A 23,574-nucleotide genomic window follows, 5' to 3' on the forward strand; every position below is an offset into this window, starting at 1 on the left:
AATGATGCAAGTTCAATTCCTAACCCCAAAATGCAAGTATGAACTAATGACAAGATTGCAGAATTGAACTTAAACAATGGAAAGCTGTAAATACAAGGATAAAGACAAGAATGCAAATGCGTAACCAGAGTTAAAATCTGACTGAAAATGTTCGGGACGGGGGTGCGGGTGCCACTGTCCTGATTCTACCCCTGAAACTGCTCCAGAAACTGTTGTTTTGCACTCTGGAAAAAGCTGTCAAAAATGTTGAAAATGCTGTCTGTCAGGAGGACCAGGGTGCCCAGCACCCCTGTCCCAGGGACCAAGGCGCCCAGCACCGCTGTCCTGGCAGGACCAGGGCGCCCCACGCCCCTGTCCTGGTCTTTTGCTCTGAGATTTGGTGTGTAGTGCTGCCTCGGCCTGCTTCTTCCGGATCTGTAACTTGCGGCGTCGTCCGAGTCCCGAAACCTACACTTATATCTGAAAAGGTGTTTGGGCAGCTATATAGGGTTTTACCTTAGTCAAACCCCCGCTTCGGTGATTTCCACCTCCACGAATAGCCAAGTTGTATTGTAAAATGTATTGTGTGTGCAGACCTAGTGTGTGTGCGAGGTCCTAAAATGCAAGAAAGCAAACTAGAGCAACCTAGAAAGTAAACCCTAATTGCTTGTAAATGATAATGTAAATGCTCTAAATCAAGATGCAAAGTGATCTAAAGCATGAATAAAGGATATATTGAAGCTTATGCAAAGACATGAAAACAACATGAAATCATACCCAACCCTTAAGGGAGGAGTACAAGCCAATCTTCAGTCGGTAATCTCCTATTGTTCTTCAATGTCTCCCAAGCCCTAAATGAATGAAATTGATGAATGCTTGATGGATGGATGTTGAATGTTATTGAAGTCTTCAAAGATCTGTTCTTTCGCTGCATAGAAGGTCCTCGAAAGCCACCATTCAGATCCTTTCAAATGAAGAAAGAGAGCTCTTATATATGAAACCCTAGGTCTTAATTTTGACTTTTGGCCGACCTAGAGATTGAATATCCCGCCAATTTCTTGGGGTTAAGCTTTATTTTATGATTGGATCGTGCTCCTAAAATTTCGGGAAAAATGTCCGGGACCATGTGCACTCCGGGCGCCATGGTCCTCTCCGGGCGCCATGGTCCCGACAACTTTTCACCAAATTTTTAGGGCCGTCAGATATGATGATTTTAGAGAGAATCCCGAAGTTACAGGTGATTTCGAGATGTTTTAACCCCCAAAACCAAGCCCCCAAGTTCAAAATAGGACCTAATTAGGGTTTTTGATTAAATGATGTATAGGAGGAATAAAATGAAAAGGGCACACTTTAATGAAAGGGCCCAACTTTATGATGTGGGAGATGATAAAATAGAACCTTAGACCTAATTAATTTGATTAATTAAGTACTAAAGGGGAAATGCAATGCAAAATGAAAAATGACCAAGGTGGGTGCTAAACTAGGTGTGAAATTGTACCACCCTAGCAAGTGCGTACAATTTACGACGCTACAGACCCCACTGGCTCCACCCTCAGCACTCACTTCTCTGGGGCAGCCAAGCACCAATTCCCATGAAAACTCCTCATGGAAAAATTTGTATCTCTACTAAGAACTGTATGTATGTGAGTTGCTTCAGAGGTCCGACCACCTACGCCAACAACTAGAAGGATTTGGGATTTTACACAAAAGAGTTTTTATTCAAGGCATCTGGTCGAGTGACCATACATGCGGCACCTTATGCTCCATTAAGGAAGGCTCCTACCCTATAAAGGTTGTGCTTTATAGGCTTTATGCGGAGACATGGTGTCGGTATGAACTAATCAACACTCATTGCTTGTAACTTTCATTGCAAACATAATTTATTTATTGTGGATTAGAAGAGCTTGGCATTAGCCCATTTCCACTTGGGTCGTCCCCTCTCACCGAGCCTTAAGGGATACTCGAGAGGCAGGCCCTCTAAAGGTTAAACATTCTAGAAAGTGGGTCTTGTTTTCTAATCACCCGGTTAAGGTGAGAGAACACTAACCTACCATTTTCATAAGCACAGTGAACAAAGATTAATTTTAAACCCCTAAAAAAGAAATTGATCTAAGTGCAACTAATCTAAAGAAGACACAAAGATGCAAGTTGCATGTTGTTAATTGACCTTCTTAGTTAAACTAGGTGAAGCATGAGATGGTAAATTACAAAAACCCTAGTTAAACTAAATGTGAAAAATGCATGAAAAACAACCTACAAGAGCACAAGTTAGTAGTTTTGAAAATTTTGGTTTTAGACGGTCGAATCTACAAAAAGTGTTAGTCAAACAACCTGTTTTTAATTTTTTTTGCAAACTGCCAGAACAAAAGTGCTAAAACTAACAGTAAATGTGCTATCTAAAATAACAAATGTGCTACCCTATGATGCAAATGCACTAGACTGCGTTGCATATGCGCTAAAACGTCATAGATGCATTATTAAATCTAGAAAATATGTTGTTAAACTTGACAAATGCACTACCAGCTATTGCAAATGTGCTACAGAAAGCGACAAATGTGCTAAAAGGCATTACAAATGCATTAAAACTATGTGTAAATGTGCTACTATGTCAAACCTGTGAGAATAAAAGATAGAAGATAGAAAGTTAGGCCTGAGCCCCACAGTGGGTGCCAAAAATGTATCAACTTGGAATTTATCTTCATAATAAGCTTGCAACTTGTTAGTTTTTCAACAAATATTGATAATGAAAGCTATAGGAAGACTCCAAATATCAACCAATAAAACAAAGCAAAGGAACAAAACATAAAAAATAATAAAGATTATACATTTACCTTCCTATCTCATTTTGTCCTAGCCCCATTGTTCTTGGTTGCAGATGAATGCTCTCAAACAGGCATTGTGTGGCTTCTAGGATGGAAAATGTGGAATGGACAGAGAACAGATAGTTGGATATGATTATGCAAGCTAGAATGATTTATGCTATGATGCAAGATAATAAAAAGACTCCTCAAATGCTCAAAGACTCAAAATGTTAAAACTCACGGATGCAAAATGACTACTTCAAGATCGCTATTAGTCTCAAAATATTGGAGAATTGCTCTTTTTATAGATTTTTGATGTGCAAAATCCCATGTGGAAGAGATCAACGGTTGAGATTCAGTCATGTAGATTGGATGGCTATGAAAAGATTTGTTGAGATGTGAGAGATAAAAGAGGAAAGTGTTCCTCCTACACCTGCAGGATGGAGGAAAAGATGTAAGGAAAAGTCAAGTGTCAGAAGGCTCACCTTGACTGAGGATGAAGACTTGAGAAAATATAGGATGGTTGGAGAAGATTTAGGGATATGAGGACAAGTGGACTCAACTCCCTCCAAAGATGTAGGAAGGTTGTAGATAATATAGGGAAGTTAAGAAATGTGTGTACGTACACATTCTTTGATTTATGAATTGGAAGTTGAAGAAATGATCTATTAATATTTTAACAATATTAATATATGTAGCCACATGATTGATGAGTTGGCAAAAGAGGAAGTGATGTGAAGATGAGGTGAGTTGGAAAAAGAGATTTAAATAATTATAAAATTATTTAATGGATGAGACTATAGAAGAATTGGATAGGGATGATTAAATATTTAGATATTTAATTGAATTGATTTAGAAAGGGATAGTGAATTAATTAACAAAATATTTCAATTTAATTAGTTAAAACAAGAATAAGAATTAAAGTGAATTAAATAAATTACTCTTTCCAGGATTAATTATTTAATAGAAGAATTAAGATTAAAATGAATTAAATTAAACTTGTAAATTTAATTATTTAATAGAGGAAATTAACATTAAATAAATAATAAATATTTATTTAATAATTCATATCCAATTTTTTAGTGTATACACCTACTAATCCATTCTCTTTAGCATCCTTCTTATTTTGTTGTGTCCACATTTTTTCCACAACAAATGCTAGTTTATCGATAGTTGTAAAGAACTTATCTCTTTCTTTGTCCTCTTTTTGTTTTCCCCTTACTTCTTTAGTCATACTTGCCTCTTCAGGAACAGATCTTTCCACTAACAATTTATTTTTCTCTCACCTTAAATATTTGACCTCTTTGTCACTAGTAAGCATTGTTGCAATAACCATTGTTGCAAATGAAAATTAGATTTTAATGCTATTTCTAATTTGAACTATATATTTGCAAAGTAATAATATCAGTGAAATCAAGTATATTGAAAATGTTAGAATGTTTTCATTGATGTCATTGATTTTTTGTGATTCAGCAACATGAGTTTGGCATATTCAGGTTCAAGCACCACAAGCTCTAATATCGACATATACCCTTTTTTGGTTTTGCATTGCTCCATGCTGCCAAATATTCCCGTATGATTTTGGGAACTTATTTCGTATTTGATCTAATGTCTATATTTGAGATTTCAGGTGTTAATGTTTTGTTGCGGCACAATTATGGGTCCGATAATATTGTACCCCGCTTACCGACATAGCCCAGTGTGAAAGTTTTGAAATTGTTGGTATGTTCTTCTTCAAAATCATCGACTGTATGTTAGCTTTAGTTTTTTCATCAGCTTCGTGGATCATGGAGTTCTTTTTTGTGTTTGGCCGACTTCTCCAGTATGGCTAGAATATTTGTGCAGTAGTGTGTAACGGGTTTTGGTCTAACCTTTACTCTAGTTGAGCCAACTTAAAGAAGAATCGGTTTGGTATAAATATTGTTTTTTGTAAACATTATTATTATTATCTTTGGATCATACTATGCGATATATAGTGAATTTAAAAGCGAGTATGTATAGTCAATGTGAAAGTGATTATGTATAATGAATGTGAAAGTGATAATGTACAGTGAATGTGAAAGTGATTTTGCACCCCAGTGGAACTGTATCTCATGCATATGATACATGCAATCTTAATAGCTCAAATTTTATAATACTAGTTGTAAGCCACCCTCTTGTAGTGAATCATTATATTTTCAGCAGTGAGCCACCCTGTATTCTGTAACCAGATACATAATATTGAGAGCTAATCCTCTTTGTGGTTTTTCTCGTCTTGGGTTTTCCACGTATAAATGTTGTTGTTATGTATTGTCTTGTGTTTTTCCTATTATTCATTTCAATTATACAATTAAGCTATGTTATGTGAATGGTTGATTAAAAGTTTTAATATATTCAAAAGAACATTGATTCACCCCTCCCATCTTAGTATTTTGTATATTCAACAATAGGTATCAGAGAAAGGTCCTTTAGAAGAGCCTAATAACTCAAAGGAGACCTGAAAAGTTGAACATATGGTGCCTAGATCTATCATTGATTAGGAAATATATTTCGATGAAAATGGAGAGCTTATAACTGCTCTTGAAGACCTTGAGAATGTTGAAAATGAGAATAGAGATTTGAAAGAAAATGTCCAATTGGCAAATGAATGCATCAGAAAATTAAGAGAGCATATCAAAAAAAATAGAGAAAGACAAGAGGAAGTTAGTGAAGATCTCAAGAAAGAAAATAGCACTATTGCAGATCTAAAGACCAAGAGTGAAGAAGATGAAAGAAGTAGGGAGTATTTAAACAACATGGTTAAATGCAAATCAGAAGAATCCAAGAAGCTTGAACAAAAAGTCACATATCTAGAATAAGATCTCGAAAAATCAAAAAAACAAGAGGATAAACTCAAGATGAGTTCAAAAAAGATTGACAAGATGTTAGTTGTGCAAAGGTGTTTGGAAAACAAAAATGGCTTATTATTTGAAACTGGTGCAAGCTCACAATACAAGACAGAAAGCAAAGAAGGACCACCTTTGGCAGAAGAAGCAAAACCTGATAATTCTGCGAAGAATGACAAAGGTAAGTCACCAGCCGAGCTACATGTAAGTAAAAGAAACACTTAAGCATTTGAATATAGATATATAATGAATCAAGATGTTAAATCTTTCTCTGGTAGATGTTATACTTGTAGCAATTATGGTCATAAAGCTAGTCAATGTAAAAATCATGCTATAATAGATCAAAATAGAAATCAACACTTTGTAGGTCGATGTTATACATGCAAAAATGTTTGGAAATAAGGCTAATCAGTGCAAGTCAAGGCAATGTCAAGGAAATGATAGATGTTACAACTGTAACAAGCCAAGAAACATTGCAAGATATTGCAGAAGTGGAGAAGCTAAAACAAGTATTCTGGTAAATAAAATCAATGAGGAAGATGTGAAGGTTGAGATGAATAAAATTTGGAGGAAGAAAGAAGTCAAAGTTGCACCTAGCACCAGTGCAGACACCTGTTCTAACAATTAAGATCATGAGGCTTTCATCCAGGGGGAGAAAATTGGGAATATCTTTCACCTACCAAAGAATGTGAGAGTCTAGTTGCAGCATGTTGGTTCACATGTAATAATAAATATTCTGGTAGAAAAATTTGAACTGCAGTAAAATGTAAAAGTCTGAAAGGTCATTGTGGACACAAACAGAGTAAATAAATAGTAAAGTTGTACTATATTCTCTCTTGATACTTATTACGAACAAGTGGATTGGATAAGCATTAAAAGAAGAGTTTGTTAAGTTATTTCTCTCTCAAAGTGAAAGAGATTTCAAGAAGCGAAAAGGCAATTCAAGGGTAAGGGTTTCCCGGTGAGCTGCAAAAGGTATTTTTCTTGTAAATCCATTAATTTTAGCATCTACATCCATGTCTACTCCTACGATTGTTGATATTAGCACTCAGATCTGACCATGTTTTGAGAAATATCTGAAGAAGTCAATTGAAAATGATCTTACAGGTGCACTTTCAAGAATTCCCTCTAGATTTCTACTGCTTGAGAACATTAAGGCATGCATTCATGCGAAGATAGAATAATATGATAATTCAAAATTTCATAAATTATGGACAGGCGAGCACTTCCGACACCGATGGCTAGAAGAATCATTACAAATTACCAATGATGTCATGAAAGTTGTTACCAGATTAAGTGACATAGGTGCACTTCTGACACCTATGGCTATTAAGAACAAAGAAGTTGAAAAGTTAACCAATGCAACATTTGATGGATGTTATCTATTAGTTAGTACAATTGAGAATATTTTTGTATAGTATGCATCTCTGATGATTGGTAATAAGATCTGCTTTACCAATCGGGACAACTCGATTTTAGCCACAATAGTCAACATGGCTTATGAGATGGTGAAGAAAAATATTGATGATCTATGTGAGATACTGAAAGTACAATTACTTGAAAATTTGAAACAATGCAAAGAAAAGAAGAATGCATTTAAATATGGAACCCTGGCATTGTGTATTTGTTGGCATTTTAAGATTGTTGGCATTTTGCATATAGATTGCATTGATGATATGTTGTCATTGATGTCAATTGAATCGGTAATGGTATTTGTGTTATTGTTGATATTGTTCTTTTTGATATTGGCTAGTAACTGGTAAGAAGAGATTTGTGGAAGATGTTGTAAACCGGTATGTAAACTTTGTGAGTTGAACCGGTGAACTGATGTAAAGGGTTAAACCTTTCTATGCAATGTAACCGGTAAACATTGTCAATTGTTAAACCCTAACCAATCAAGTTTGTTGGTTTATTATCTGATGAGCGGTAATGATGGAGACACATGTGATCATTGTATAAGGATAAGTTTAGATTATTTTGGCATGTTTGTTTATTGTCTAGGGAAGGAGCAAAGTGGGTTGCATCTAATACACAATGCGTGATCAATTACAAAGTCCAATGAAGCGATGATATGGAGCGGTTGTAATTTTCTTGAAGAATGTGAAGAGATTGTCATGATTTCTAACGGTCAAGATTGTACTGGCCTTTTTGTCATCTTGATGATGAGAATTAGGTTTTTGTTGTGTTACCGACCGAATTGATTTGTATTTAAGGTCGATGAAGTTGTTTGTAAAAGTTGTTGGCAAGATTAGCATAGACCTGTTGAGTGTGTTGTTGCCTAACCAGTGAATGGATCTGCACTTTGAGTGAAGGCAGATTGAAGTTTAAAAGGATCTGATCAAGAAAATGTAGTGCTATTCAAACAGATCAAGAAAACCTGTTGTTTTCTAAAAATTACAGCAAAAGTGAAATCCCTTAACCGGGTAAGCTCTAACAAGCTTGGTTACTCATTAAATCCTCTAACAAGGTGGTCCATTAGCTTGGATTCTTAAATCCTCCAGCGAGGTTACTCCTAACAAGGTATTGTTCTTTTCATCAAGGCATATTTGTAAATCCCTTAACCAGGTGATTCCTAACCGAAATTTGTTCTTAATAGGACTTATTGTAAAGCTTTAACAAGCTTGGCTCCTAACAGGGAGAACTTCAGAAGAGTTTAGATAGATATCCTTGTGAGTCTCATCTCACCGTGGTTTTTACCTATTTGGGTTTTCCACGTATAAACATTTGTGTCAAGTGATGAATGCTTTTTGTCAAATCAAGAAAACCTGTTGTTTTCTAAAAATTACAGCAGAAGTGAAGTCCCTTAACCGGGTAAGCTCTAACAAGCTTGGTTACTCATTAAATCCTCTAACAAGGTGGTCCATTAGCTTGGATTCTTAAATCCTCCAGCAAGGTTACTCCTAACAAGGTATTGTTCTTTTCATCAAGGCATATTTGTAAATCCCTTAACCGGGTGATTCCTAACTGAAATTTGTTCTTAACAGGACTTATTGTAAAGCTTTAACAAGCTTGGCTCCTAACAGGGAGAAATTCAGAAGAGTTTAGATAGATATCCTTGTGAGTCTCATCTCACCGTGGTTTTTACCTATTTGGGTTTTCCATGTATAAACATTTGTGTCAAGTGATGAATGCTTTTTGTGGTTGAGATCTTATTTGTTGATTTGATTAAGTTTTGATAAGGCATGATAACTAGAAGCATTGAGAGATGAATATGTTGAGTTATGATTAAGCATTGTTGTTGTTTACTATTAAGTTGTCATAACAGTCAAACTGGGTGATGTCAAGTATTCTTATGAATATTGATCTTGACTGAGATATGTTTACTTTGTGTGATTGAATTTGAGTTTGGGAACTTTGTATCAGTTTTTCAGTATACTGATTCAACACCCCCCCCCCCTCTCAGTATTCTACTAGATACTTATTCTTTCATCATACCATCAATTGGTATCAGAGCATCTCAGGTCCTCTTTAATCTAAAAGCCTCACAGATTGAGGAAAAGATCTTGTCGATCATGATGATGAAAGAAGGTCCGAAGTTCAATAAAGATAACTATAGAATATGGAGCAACAGAATGAATATTTACATTAAGAGTCTTGGTAGTCAGTATTGGGATCATATAGGAACCAAGTATATTACACCTACTGGAATCCTGACTGATGATCAGAAGAAAGAATAGCAAGAAAATCACCAAGCATTAGAGGCTATTATCAATTCTCTGTCTGATGTTGAATATGTAGATGTTCATGGTCTTGAAACTGCACATGAAGTGTGGCAAAAACTTGAAGAGATTTATAACGGTGATGAACATGTTAAGATTGCCAAAGAGGAGAGTTTAAGAGGAAAGTTCGATGACATGAGAATGTCTAAAGGTGAGAATATACAGCAGTATGGTCAAAGGATTAAAGAGATAGTTGGTGAAATAAAGAGCACGGGAGGGAAAGTGGAAGATGCCATAGTAATCAATAAGGTATTGAGAACCCTGCTACCGGTCTATGCTATCCGAGTTGCAACTATTCAGGAGCTAAAATACATTGACAAGACAAAGGTAACTCTTGACTCTATTATTGGCAAACTTAATGCCTTTGAATTAAATGGATATGATGGTAGTGTACAAAAATTAGAATCTGCATTCAAATCTTTTGTCTCTAACCCATCTGTGAGAAGAAGTAGAGATATCGTCCATGGTTATGAATCTAGATCCAGCAGAGATGTTGATGATGAAGATAGCTTAGTGGAACTTGAAGCATTGTTGGCAAAACGACTGCCTAGAGGCACTAGTAAATATAGAGGTAAGCTACCTTTAAAATATTTTGGATGCAACAAGATTGGTCATATAGCAACTAATTGCCCTAATGATGAAAATTAATACAAGAGAGACAAATTTAAGAAGTACAAGGGTAAAGGAAAGAGAGATTGTCTTGTAGCTATTGACAGTGGTATTATTGATGAAGAATCTGATGATGATGCTAGTGAAGATATTGTGTTTGTAGCTATTAAGGAAGAAATATCATACCAAAAGGCACTAGTATCCAGGATGGATAACTCTGATGATTGGATCATTGATAGTGGTTGTTCACATCACATGACCGATGATCAGAGAAAATTTCTTTCCCTGAAGTAATTTGATGGTGGTGTCAGATTTGGCAATGACTCACCCTATATGGTTAAAGGTAAGGGAGTTATTTCTCTTAATGGGAAGAGCAATGTTGATGATGTCTATTGGGTTGAAGGCCTAAAGCACAATCTTTTAAGTGTGGCACAACTTAATGATAGAGGATACCCACTAGAGTTTAGAAATGGCATGTACAAAATCTTTAACAACAAAGGTGAATTGATTGTAAATGGGAAATAGACCACACGTAATCTATTTCATCTTAATCCTAAAGTTAGAAACTATTTGATTGCAAAAATAGATGATAGCTGGCTTTGGCATAGGAGATTTTGTCATAGAAATTTTGACAATATTGTTAAAGTAAGCAAGTCTAAGACAGTAAGAGGTTTGCCTCAGCTAGACAAACTAGTTAATTCTCTTTGTAAAGAATGTCAGCTAGGAAAGATGGCTTCTTCAACTTTCAAGAGCAAGTCCTTCTCAGCAAAGCACTTGTTAGATTTGTTCATACAAATCTATGTGGACCAATAAGAACAAGAAGCATTCAAGGGTACAGATATTTCATGATCTTCACTGATGATTGTTCAAGGATGATGTGGGTCACATTCTTGAAGGATAAGAATGAAGCTTTTGGTAAATTCAAGGCATTCAAGGCCTTAGCTAAGAAAGAGAGTGGCAAAAAGATAAAATGTCTGAGAACGTATCAAGGTGGTGAATTCACTAAGTATTGTGATGATAATGGTATCAAGCGGCAGCTTTCTGCACCAAGGACACCATAGTAGAATGGCAAAGCAAAGAGAAACAATTGGTCAGTGGTTGAAGCTGCTAGGACTATGTTAATACAAGGAGGTGTAGCTAAAAAATTTTGGAAAGAAGCTGTAAGTACAGTTGTCTACACAATGAACCGAGTTTTGACGAAAAGAGGTAAGGACAAGACCCCTTATGAATACTCGTATGGGAGATCACCTGATGTTAGCTATTTTAAGATATTTGGAAGCAAATGTTTTATTAAAAGAGGTGATTACATAAGCAAGTTTGAAGCTAAGAGTGATGAAGGCATATTTCTTGGCTATTCCACCAAGAGTAAGGCCTATAAATTCTTCAACAATCGGACATAGAATTGTTGAGAGTTTTGATGTTCATGTAGATGAATGTCCTGAAGCTTCAGAAGGAACCAGTTTAGAGAAGAAGGATGATGATCCTTGCATTTTTCTTTTGGAACCTGAAATTGCTAAATCAAAAACCGGTAAAGCAAATTCTGATGTACTTGTTCAACCGGAATAAATAAATTCAGAGGAAGATGATAATGAAGAAGCTGAACCTGAAGAGAATGATCATGTTATTCCTAGGTATGTGAGATTAAATCACAGTCTTGAACAGATTATTGGGGATAAGGATGTTGGAGTACTAACTAGAAGGAGAATTAGAGAGAACTCCTACATGATCTCCACCTTTGAACCTAGAAGTGTTAAGGAGGCATTTACTGATGATCATTGGGTGAGAACTATGGAGGAGGAATTGGATAAAATTGAGAAGAACAACACTTGGACCCTGGTACCCCAACTAATAAACAAGAATGTTATAGGTACTAAATGGCTGTTCAAAAACAAGTTAATTGAAGATGGTGTTGTAGTTCGCAACAAGGAAAGATTAGTATGCAAAGGTTATGCACAAGAAGAAGGAGAAGATTATGGAGAAAATTTTGCACTAGTAGCAAGAGTGAAAGGTGTCAGGAACATTACTTGCATTTGCAGCTCATAAGAAGTATAAGGTATACCAGATGGATGTTAAGTCTTCATTTTTGAATGGGATACTGGAAGAAGAGGTTTATATAGAGCAGCCTGATAGTTATGCATTGACAGATAAGGAAGACATGGTATGCAAATTGCATAAAACTTTGTATGCATTAAAGCAGGCACCTGGAGCATGGTATGAACGGCTTCATACTCATCTGATGAAGATAGGCTTTGCTAGAACCAGTGATGACAGCAACATTTATCTCAAGTCTAAAGGAGATGAAATACTATTCAATGAAGTATTTGTTGATGACATTATATTTGGAGGTAATGATGACATGAGTAATTTTTGCAGATGAAATGAAGAATGATTTTGAGATGTCATTAGTAGGGGAAATAAAAAATTTCATAGGCTTGCAGATATAGCAAATGAAGAATGGTATTTTTATTACTCAATACAAGTATGTGAAAGGGGTTTTGAAGACTTTCGATATGAGTGACTATAAACCAATTGGAACCCCAATGGTTACAGGTTGTAAATTGTCCAAAGAAGATGCATCTAAGTCTATAGATGAAAAGGAATACAGGTCAATGATTGGAAAATTACACTATGTTGTTCACAGTCGACCGGATATTGCCCATGCAGTTGGTATTGTTGCTAGATTTCAGAAGAATCCAAAGGAAGAACATTTCATGGCAACAGAAAAAAAGGTCAATGAGATGAGAGATAGAAAAGAAATGGAAAACAAAATGAAAGATTTTGGTAGCAGAATTGACAAGCTGGAACACAACGTCAAGCAGATTGCTGATCAAAATTTCCAAATCCTCAAATCTTCGGTGGACAACATGAACATCTTTATCAACAGGTTCTAAAATAATGCAGAGAAGGATGGTGATAAAGAGAAGGTGAACAAAAAGGGTCATGAAAGGAGGACTAGAGCCAACACAAAGAATAAGGTCGACATCAATGATCGTGAGCTGGAGGATATGAAGACCTCAGTGAACAACATGAAACAAATGGTTGTTCACGCTGAGGAAATTTTGAATAGTATTTAGTTCCGGTTGTTGTCCTGGTTCTGTCTCTTTGTTGTCTTTGTACTTTCCTTTTGCTGTCTGTTCCGAGTTTTTAATGTAATGATGTATTAAGTTGTTCCCTTCCGGTGGGTTCATTTTGTCTTTTTGAAGTGATCAGGCACTTTTTTTAGCATTTCTATTTTCCTGGCTTGTAAAAGGTTCGAGTGCCTTTCAAATACCTGCTTTTACTTAATCAAAACATTTGATGGCAACCAAGAGAATTTTTAGATATCAGAAAGGTATTGTTGACTATGGGTTATGGTATCCATATGGTAGAAATTTTGACTTAAAGGCATACACAGATGCTGATTGGGCAAGAAATGTTGATGACCATAAGAGTACTACCGGTGGAGCATTCTTTCTAGGAGGAAGGCTAGTTTCATGGAGTAGTAAAAAGCAGAGTTGTACTTCACAATCTACTGTTGAAGCTAAGTATGTAGCAGCTTATATGAATTGCACACAAGCTATGTGGATGAGGCACATTTTGGAAGGTTTGAAGATGCAAATCTCAGAACCAATAAAGATTTTGTGTGATAATACAAGTGCAATAAACATTTCTAAAACTCTTATTTTGCACGCAAGGACTAAGCACATTGAATTGAAATATCAATTCTTGAGGGAAAAAGTTCAAAGTAAAGATATTATCTTGGAGCATGTTTCTACCAAGGAGCAGCTTGCAGATATCTTTACCAAACCTCTGCCTAAGACCACTTTTGAGTATCTTAGAAGTCAATTGGGGGTTTTCCCTCTTCTTTAAGTTAGTTGAGCATGATGATGATTACATCAGTCCCTGAACCACTTGCAGAATTTTACATGGATTGATGAAGAAGTCAATTTTTTCCATAGGGGAGCATCAAGTTGCAAAATGGTGTTGATGCACAAGTGAGAGCAGAATTACATGTTTTTACTTTCACTTTGGCATTGTTGTCAAAGGGGGAGAAGAATTATATTTCTGGTTAGGTGAACCAGCAGCAGGCTGAAGACAGACAAAACAAGGTGAATACTTGGTAATGTAAACCAGGATTCCTATTCACCAATCTCAGCAGCACTCAGAGGCGTTGATATTTGTATTTCCATCAATGCCAAAGGGGGAGATTGTTGGTATTTTGCACATAGATTGCATTAATGATATGTTCTCGTTGATGTCAATTGAACCAATAATGGTATTCATGTTATTGTTGATATTGTTGTTTTGATATTGGCTAGTAACCGGTAAGAAGAGATTTGTGTAAGATGTTGTAAACCGGTATGTAAAGTTTGTGAGTTGGACCACTGAACCGGTGTAAGGGGTTAAACCTTTCTATGCAATGTAACCGGTAAACCCTATCAGTTGTTAAACCCTAACCGATAAAGTTTGTTGGTTTATTATCTGATGAGTGGTAATGATGGAGACATGTGTGATCATAATATAAGGATAAGTTCAGATTGTTTTGGCGTGTTTGTTTATTGTCTAGGGAAGGAGCAAAGTGGATTGCATCTAATACACAGCGCGTGATGAGTTACAAAGTCTGATGAAGCGGTGATCATGGAGCGGTCGGAATTTTCTTGAAGAATGTGAAGAGATTGTCATGATTTCTAATGGTCAAGATTGTACCGACTTGTTTGTAATCTTGATGATGAGAATTAGGTTTTTGTTGTGTTACCGACCTAATTGATTTGTATTTAAGGTCGATGAAGTTGTTTGTAAAAGTTGTTGGCAAGATTAGGAGAAACCTATTGAGTCTGTTGTTGCCTAACTAGTGAATGGATCTGTACTTTGAGTGAAGGCATATTGAAGCTTAAAAGGATCTGATCATGCAAATGTAGAGGTAATCTCCCTTTGAAATGCTTTTCTTGCAATAAGATAGAAAACATTGTTGTAAACTATCCTAATGGTGATAATAAGGACAAACCGGAGAAGTTTAAGAAGTTTAAAGGAGTAAACAAGAGAAACTATTTTGTGGCATTTGATGAAGGTGTCACTGATGAGAAATCAGAAGACGAATAAAGTGAAGACATTGTGTTTGTACCAGTTAAGGAAGATGTGTCAAACAAGAAGGCTCTTGTCTCCCGCTTTGATAATTCCAATGAGTGGATTATTGACAGTGGTTGTTCTCACCACATGACTGGTGACCGGAGTAAGTTTCTATCTCTAGAAGAGTATGATGGTGGTGTGGTCCAATTTGGTAATGATGCACCATGTATGGTAAAAGGCAGAGGGTCCATCTCTCTAAATGGAAAAAGAAGTGTTGATAATGTGTATTGCGTAGAAGGTCTCAAGCACAACCTTTTGAGTGTTGCCTAGTTGAATGATAATGGACTCACTCTGGAATTCAAAGATGGAGTGTGCAAACTAAAAGGAAAGAGTGGTGAACTAATGGCCACCGGTATGCAGACCAGAGGTAACTTATTTCAGCTAAATACAAATATCAGTACATGTCTAATGGCTAAGTTTGATGATAGCTGGATATGGCATAGGAGACTCTACCATGTAAACTTTGATAATATTATGAAGGCCAGTAAGATCAAGGCAGTTAGAGGATTTTCTGTGCTGAGCAAACCAGAGAATCCTTTGTGTAGAGAGTGTCAACTCAGGAAAATATCTTCCTGAACCTTCAAAGGTAAACCTTTCACTACAAACAATTTACTTGATCTTGTGCATACTGATTTGTGTGGTCCATTGAAAACTAGGAGTGTGCAGGGAGATAGGTACTTTATGATTCTCACTGATGACTACTCAAGAATGATGTGGGTCACATTCTTGAAATATAAGTCTTAAACTTTTGGAAAGTTCAAAGCTTTCAAAGCACTAGTCGAAAAGGAAAGTAGTAAGAGGATTAAGTGCCTAAGAACTGGTCAAGGAGGAGAATTCACTTCCGGTGAATTCAACAAGTGCTGTGAAGAGAACGACATCAAGAGGCAATTGTCTACCCCCCTAACTCCACAACAGAATGGCCTAGCAGAGAGGAACAATTGGACTATAGTTGAAGCAGCCAAAACGATGTTGATTCAAGGGAAGGTTGCTCACACCTTCTGGAGAGAAGCGGTGAGCACTGCAGTCTACACTATGAATCGGGTACTCATCAAGAAAGGTAAGGATAAAACACCTTATGAATATTGGACTGGTAAGACTCCTAAAGTAAGCTACTTTAGATTGTTTGGCAACAAATGTTATATCAAGAGGAGTGAACATCAGAGAAAATTTGATGCAAAATGTGGAGGGAATATTTCTAGGATATTCCACCAAGAGTAAAGCTCTCAAGTGTTTCAACAATAGGACTCAGAGAATTGTTGAAAGTATTAATGTTAGAGTGGATGAAACCTCTGAGAAACCTGAGGAAACTGGCAATGAGCGAGTGGTAGATGAACTAGTTGTAACCTTTTGGGAACCGGTTGCAAAATAGCCTAGTATCAGTAACAGTGCTCCTACACTAGTAGATGTTGATGCTGATGAAGATGAGGATGAAGAAGAAAAGCAAGAGGAAATAGCTAAGATCATTCCTAGGTATGTAAAGTTGAATCATGATCCAAAGCAGATCATATGAGACAAGGATGCAGAAATTCTTACAAGAAGAAAGGTCAGAGAAAATTCTTGCATGATCTTTGAATTTGAGCCTAAAACATTTAAAGAGGCACATAACAATGAAGACTGGATCAAGGCAATGGAAGAGGAACTTGACCAGATAGAAAAGAATGGTACATGGTCTTTGGTACCCAGACTTGAGCATAAAAATGGCATTGGCACCAAATGGGTTTTTAGAAATAAGTTGAATGAAGATGGCATAGTGGTAAGAAACAAAGCCAGACTAGTGTGTAAGGGATATGCTCAAGAAGAAGGAGAAGACTATGGATAAACCTTTGCTCCAATAACTAGATTCGAAGGAGTTCTTATGCTTCTTGCATATGCAACCTTCAAGGGATTCAAAGTATATCAAATAGATGTAAAATCTGCATTTCTGAATGGAATACTTGAAGAGTAGGTGTATATAGAGCAACCAGATGGGTTTCCCCTATCAGAAGACAATGACATGGTGTGTAGGCTACATAAAGCCTTGTATGGATTGAAGCAGGCACCTAGAGCATGGTATGAACGCTTACACTCCCATCTTGTGAAGATTGGATTTGAAAGAACAAATGAAGATAACAATATCTATTTGAAGTTAGAAGGAGATCAGATTCTGATCTGTGAAGTATTTGTTGATGACATAATTTTTGGTGGAGATGACAAGATGAGTCATGATTTTGCAGATGAGATGAAGAAGGAATTTGAGATGTCACTTATAGGGGAGATTAAGTTCTTCATTGGACTACAGATTCAACAAATGAAAGATGATATCTTTATCACTCAGTCCAAGTATGTCAAAGAGGTGTTGAAGACCTTTGGCATGGAAGACAACAAACCGGTTGGTACACCGATGGTGACTAGTTGTAAATTATCAAAAGAGGATGACTCAGTGTTGGTGAATGAGAAGGAATGCTGATCAATGATTGGTAAGTTCCACTATGTAGTACATAGTAGACCGGACATTGCACATGTAGTGGGCATTACTGCATGGTTCCAAAAATCTCCAAGAGAATCCCACTTGGTAGCAGTCAAGCGGATTCTTAGATATCTGAGGGAACTATTGACTATGGATTATGGTATCCATGCAGTAATGACTTCAACCTGAAAGTGTTTATAGATGTTGATTGGGTTGGTAATGTGGATGACCGGAAGAGCACAACCGGTGGTGCATTCCTTCTTGGTGGTAGACTGGTCTCATGGATGAGTACAAAGCAGAGTTGTATCTCTCAGTCTCCAGCAAAAGCAAAATATGTTGTAGCATTTATGAGCTGCACCCAGACAATTTGGATGAAGCATGTATTAAATGGCTTGAAAGTTCTTGTATCTGAACCGGTCAGTATATTTTGTGACAACACAAGTGCAATTAATATTTCTAAGAATCTGGTTTTACATGCTAGAACCAAGCACTTCGAGCTCAAGTATCATTTCTTGAGGGAGAAGGTTCAGAACAAAGAGGTTGTATTGGAACATGTTTTTAGTAAGGAGCAGTTAGCAAACATGTTCACCAAGCCTCTACCGAAGGCTACATTTACCTATCTAAGAGGTGAATTAGGGGTGCTTCCCCTTCAAGAGGTGAACTAAAGGTGTGTGCTCCACATCAATCAGGTATTGCATTGATAAATATTTTTCAGGATTGGTGTGTAGAAGGATGCTACTCCTTAGGGGGAGCAGCATAGTGGAACATAGTTGTTTGTGCCTCCACTTTGGCATTGTTGTCAAAGGGGGACAAGATGTGAAGCAGAGAGATATCTTTGTATATTTCCATCAATGCAAAAGGGGGAGATTGTTGGCATATGTGCAGAGCTTGATGACATGATGATATTGTATGTTGTCATTGATGTCAATATGTTGAAGTATGAACCGGTATATTGAAGTAAGCAAACCGGTATTTGTGAGAACCGATATGATATTGTGAATTGGTATATGTGAAAAAGTGAAGCGGTATGTTGGAATGAGAACCGGTATATGGGAAGCTCTATATCGGGGTTTCATTTGGCATGACTACCGGTTGGTAGTCTCAATTTTAGGGTTTCTAGTTGATGCATTCCAAGCCTGTGTGATTCAACCGATGACATCTTGTGATGAGTCAACATTGTAATGAAGATCAAATAGTGTTGCCACATCAGCCTTGTGCACGTGAAGGATTTCTTTGAGGATCTTGCATGGAGATTGATCCTATCTACCTCGAGAATGTGCAAAGTCTTTGTAAACGGTGGAGAGCACATGATGGGTTATCAACTTCCTGAAGCAGAAAAGAATGAATATTGGAGAACGTCTTGAGATATGTTCAAGACTGTTGTATTCAATGTAGTATGATTAACAGTCAGGATTGAACCGATTGAATTGTTAAACCTAAATTTTTAGGGTTTAGGGTTTATGCTACCAACCTATCTGTTTCCTATAAGGTCAATGACGTTTTTCATTATGAGGTTGCTGGCAAATGCTATGTGTGTATCCAATTGAAGAGATACTTGATTCTTTCTAGACCGAAGAAGTGTATTGATACCTGCAGAGTGTGATTGTAGAAGCAAAGGAACTAAAGTGGATCTGCCTTGGCTTTGAGTGATGTTATCAAATTAGTGTATTACCTATTGACTTCTAACCATTTCAGCAGTTGGAAAATCCCTTAACCGGGTAGCTTTAATAGGATTTTTTGTAAATCCTTTAATAGAGTGACTCAATTCAAAGAGTTCTTCAAATCCTCTTGCGAGGTAACATTTAACAGGGTTCTAACCTTTAACCGAGTATTTAGCCATCCCTTAACCGAGTGATCCCTAGCAGGATCGGTTCCTAGCAAAAGCTATTGTTAAAGTCTTTAACCGGACTAGGCTCCTAACAGAGCAGACTTCAAAAGAGTTCAAATAATAGCTTGTGGGTATTCATCCCCATAGTGGTTTTTCCCAGTTGGGTTTCCACGTGAAAAATCAGTGTGTCATGTGTGATTCTTTTCATGTGATGCTTTAATATTTTATGTCAAGTGGTAAAGCATGTTGAACCGACATTCATTATATTTTTGATGATATATTACTTGTTTATGCATACGAGTGAAGTGGAAATGAGATATTAGATTGTGTAGAGATCTAAGTGTTTACCAGTTTATGTCTTTCATACTCTCACTTTGTTTTATCGATAGTGCCCGGATTTAGACCGGTGTTACTGTTTACCAGTTAAGTGCAGTCTTTGCAGTCAAACTGGTTCTGGGAAATTTTTTGTCTGTACTGATTCACCCCCCCCCCCCTCTTAGTACTGGTTTGGTACTAACTGATTCATCATTATTCATCAAAAGAATCATTTGAGTACCTCAGAGACAGATTAGGGGTTTCTCCCTCTCTGGTAGAGAAATGATTCATGTTATTTGGCATCAGTCTGGTATGCATTATCATAGATATTATTCATTCCAGATTGATGTCGGGATGCTACTACTCAGGGGGAGTAGTTAGTCTTTTGATTCAGTGGTTTTTTTAATTTTTGCTTTGATATTTATGTCAGATTTTTGGCACTGATATCAAAAGGGGATAGATATTCATGTGAAAAAATTAAGGAATATATATATTAGGAGGAGAAATTTGCAGAACTTAACTAAGATATCATCTACAGTGAGAGCATGGATCAGAACTTCATTTATATATCTTGTGTAGGAGATTTGTTTGGCATTTCTTAGCACTTGGATGTTTTTCACATCTAGTGTTTTCATCAATGCCAAAGGGGGAGATTGTTGGCCATTTGGAGGAATTTATTATGTTGCATTGATGTTTTGTCATTGATGTCAACACTAGTTGTTTTGGCTGCTACGGATATCCTTCTGGTCCTGGTAAGTTGTTTGGTTTCTGGTTGGATTAGATCATGATGATTCGGTATGCTTCGGTATGTTTTGGCTTTTGGAATTGGCTTAGATCTGCTATTCATGCTACTCACATTCATGTTCAGTCACTTGGTTTTGATTTGGTGATTGGATGTTATCCTATATGCTGGTAAGCTTGGTTTGTTGATCCAGTGAGGGTTTCACCAGCAGAGCTTTGATGAAGATCTTTGATATTATGCACAAGTGGTGTTGGTGCGGCTTCTAGTAGAGATTCAAGATGTTGATGGTGCTCGTGTTTGAGACTTGGCTGATTGGAATCATTTCATTTGGTACCGGACCTATTCTTTGCAATCTAGGTTTTGGACCGGCTTAATGTAACATGTTGATTGGACTTCTCGATGCATTTCTGGGATGACTTATGGGTTGGATATTATTTGTTTGGTCTCAAGCAGACATGTTTTGTAATTATGTAATTGTTTTATTATCTCCGACCTTATTGTTTGTGGTTGAGGGTTTGTATATATAAGATGTAATATCTCATTGTAGATCATATGGGAATGGTATGCGAGCGAATAATGTAATAATCATTCATGAAGAGGATTTGGTCGATCATTGGTGATCGAGTTGGGTTTATGTAAGAGGATTTAGTCCTCTGGTATTGAGCTTAACTAAAATTATACTCAAGCATAGGAGATGCTATCATAGCAGTTCATTCTTTCTTTTGGATTGTAGTCTAGATTTTTATGTAGTCAATGAGACTCCTTTTGTAATGAGCAGTGTGCTCTAGGTTGTTGGCCTTCCGACAAGTGTAGGCCCCTCAATTTGTAATCACATACTTACTGCAGAAGTATTATCTGACTGTGGGTAGGATTCCCATTGTGGTTTTTCCCTTTACCAAGTTTTCCATGTATAAATCTTGGTGTCATGTGGATGGTATTTATTCTCTAATTGTTGTTTATGCTTAATTGGTATATCTGCTATCTCGGTAATTGGTTTATGCATTTTGGTATTGATCTTTTTGTTTCTTGTATTAAATTTTTAATTGCTTAAGGTTCTGGTAATCTAGTGACAACTGATTCACCCCCCCCCCTCTTAGTTGTCTTTCGGTTATTTGAACTATCTAACACCAACCACGCAATATAGAAAAAGGAACCCTCACCAATGACCCCATCCTCTCTAACCATCGCTTATCATGTTGTCACACAAAAATGGAAGATTGAAACAGGGAACAAAAGTGGAAGTGTTCTTGTTCAATGCAACAAAGCGATAACAAATAACTCCACCAGCCGGTAGCAGGTGAAAATAGGTTGATCCCATCAATGTGTAAGGACCCTTCAATCAGTGAGATTTAAGTGATTTGACTGGTTGAACTACTGGACATAAAAAAAATTAGAGCCCAAAAGGAATTTTAAGGCAGAATGCCTTAGGGTTTAGGGTTCTAGGGCTCATTCAGGAGGTTTTTGCAAGGTTTAAGCTAGTGAAAATTGATATCTCAGATTCGATTTCTTCAGGGCTGTGGTTGACATAAAAAATGTCAACAATTCCATTGTGGTTCCCAAATCCCATGCCAAGATATTCTTACAGGCAAAAGATATAATTTCATTTTTCATTTGTCCATTGCCTTCTAACATTCTCTTTCCAAAATTGTCAGTTGTCCAATGTTATCTTCCACCACCAAATGCATTCTCAAGGTCAAATATGCTCTTCCCAAAATCCACTCCATCTATTATTTTAAACAATACTTAATATTTTCCATTAATTCTAATTTGAACCATCCAACTTGAAAAAAAAAAAATTCAAATTTCCTAGGTCCTAACTTACTATTTCTAGATAATTGAACTTACTATAAATAGTAATTTCTATTTTAGAAAGGGACAATGATAATTTGTAATCATGAACTATATAAAGTTCCACTTTTTAGGTTTCCATAATGTCAAAATCGCAATTTCATCCTTTTATCGTCAAACTTAATTCAGAGAATTATTTATCTTGGAAACAAGGGGTATTGAATCATTGTCATGAGTGTGGTATGCTACCCTATCACCTTGGACTCGTCCTTGATCCACATGACAAATATCATAAGAAAAAATGGTTTAACAAAAATGATAAGGTTTATGAAATTATAGGCATTACAATTTATGAGGGATGTATTCATCACATGGAGCATTTTGAGTGTCCTTTCAATTCTTGGGCCCAAAGCTTGAATAATTGATCAGTTGGCATATAGTGCTCCTCAACATACTAGTGTTTCCATAGTTGAAGAAACTTGATCTCCTCTAGTTGAGGAATCTTCATCTCCTCCAGTTGAGGGCATTTCATCTACTATTGCTACTTTCAATTTCTGTTATGCTTCTTCAACAACACCCAACAAGATTTTTGTTGTCTTCTTGAGATATCTCATTGGGACACATTTATACTATGCATTATATCTTTGTTTGTAGAGTCCCACATTGTAGACTTGGAGGACACCATTGATAACATTCATGTCCTCTTTCATGATAACTCCTATGGATTTTCATCTTCTTTTTATGTTATGGGCACATCTTTAAACCCTAATGTTATATCTCTACATCATATATTATCACCATTTGGCATGGGTGTGGAGACATTTGGGTCTTTGGACTATGATCTGCATTGGTCTTCATCACATTTAGGATTTTTATCTTCATCATTACATTTTAGAATGCCTGATATGTTTGGGGTACCTTTTGACATTGACATGGAGACACTTGAGCATATTTTCAAAGGCTTCATTCATTGTGATTTTTATTTCCTCATATTCCTTTCAATAATGGAAAGATACATTCTTCTATGGTTTTATTTCTTCTTAAGGGGAGAAATGTTGTTCATTGAGCTTAGATCACCTTTATCATTTATTGTTCTACCATCATTTTAGTTGACACTTGATAGGGAGGTAGTGCAAGGTGGTTGCCAAGTGGCTAGTATGTTTGCTAAGTGATAGATCCTTACTATTTTCAAGGTGTAGTCACCAAGGAAAGAGTTCAAATAGCTCAAAGGCAATCTAACAACTCACCTTGTTCCACCTCCCTATGTCAAACTCTCCTTGGCTACTCAAAGGCTTCAACTCCATAGTTGTTGTCATCCTTTCAAGTGCTCCAAAACCGACGTATGAAGCCAAACTCACCAAATATGTTGAATTCATG

At 36.6% G+C, this 23,574-nt stretch overlaps 1 protein-coding gene across 1 annotated transcript in view; it reads left to right on the forward strand.

The window, feature by feature from the left end:
- Positions 1–5,680: 5,680 nt before the first annotated feature.
- Positions 5,681–23,574, forward strand: part of LOC131874168 (uncharacterized) — a 33,373-nt gene continuing 15,479 nt past the window's right edge. Inside the window, exon 1 of the mRNA XM_059217418.1 lies at positions 5,681–5,825. Within this exon, the coding sequence (XP_059073401.1) occupies positions 5,681–5,825 (145 nt within the window). The remainder of the gene's footprint in view (positions 5,826–23,574) is intronic.

This window comes from Cryptomeria japonica, chromosome 3 (genome assembly GCF_030272615.1).
Source record: "Cryptomeria japonica chromosome 3, Sugi_1.0, whole genome shotgun sequence".
Lineage (NCBI taxonomy): Eukaryota > Viridiplantae > Streptophyta > Pinopsida > Cupressales > Cupressaceae > Cryptomeria > Cryptomeria japonica.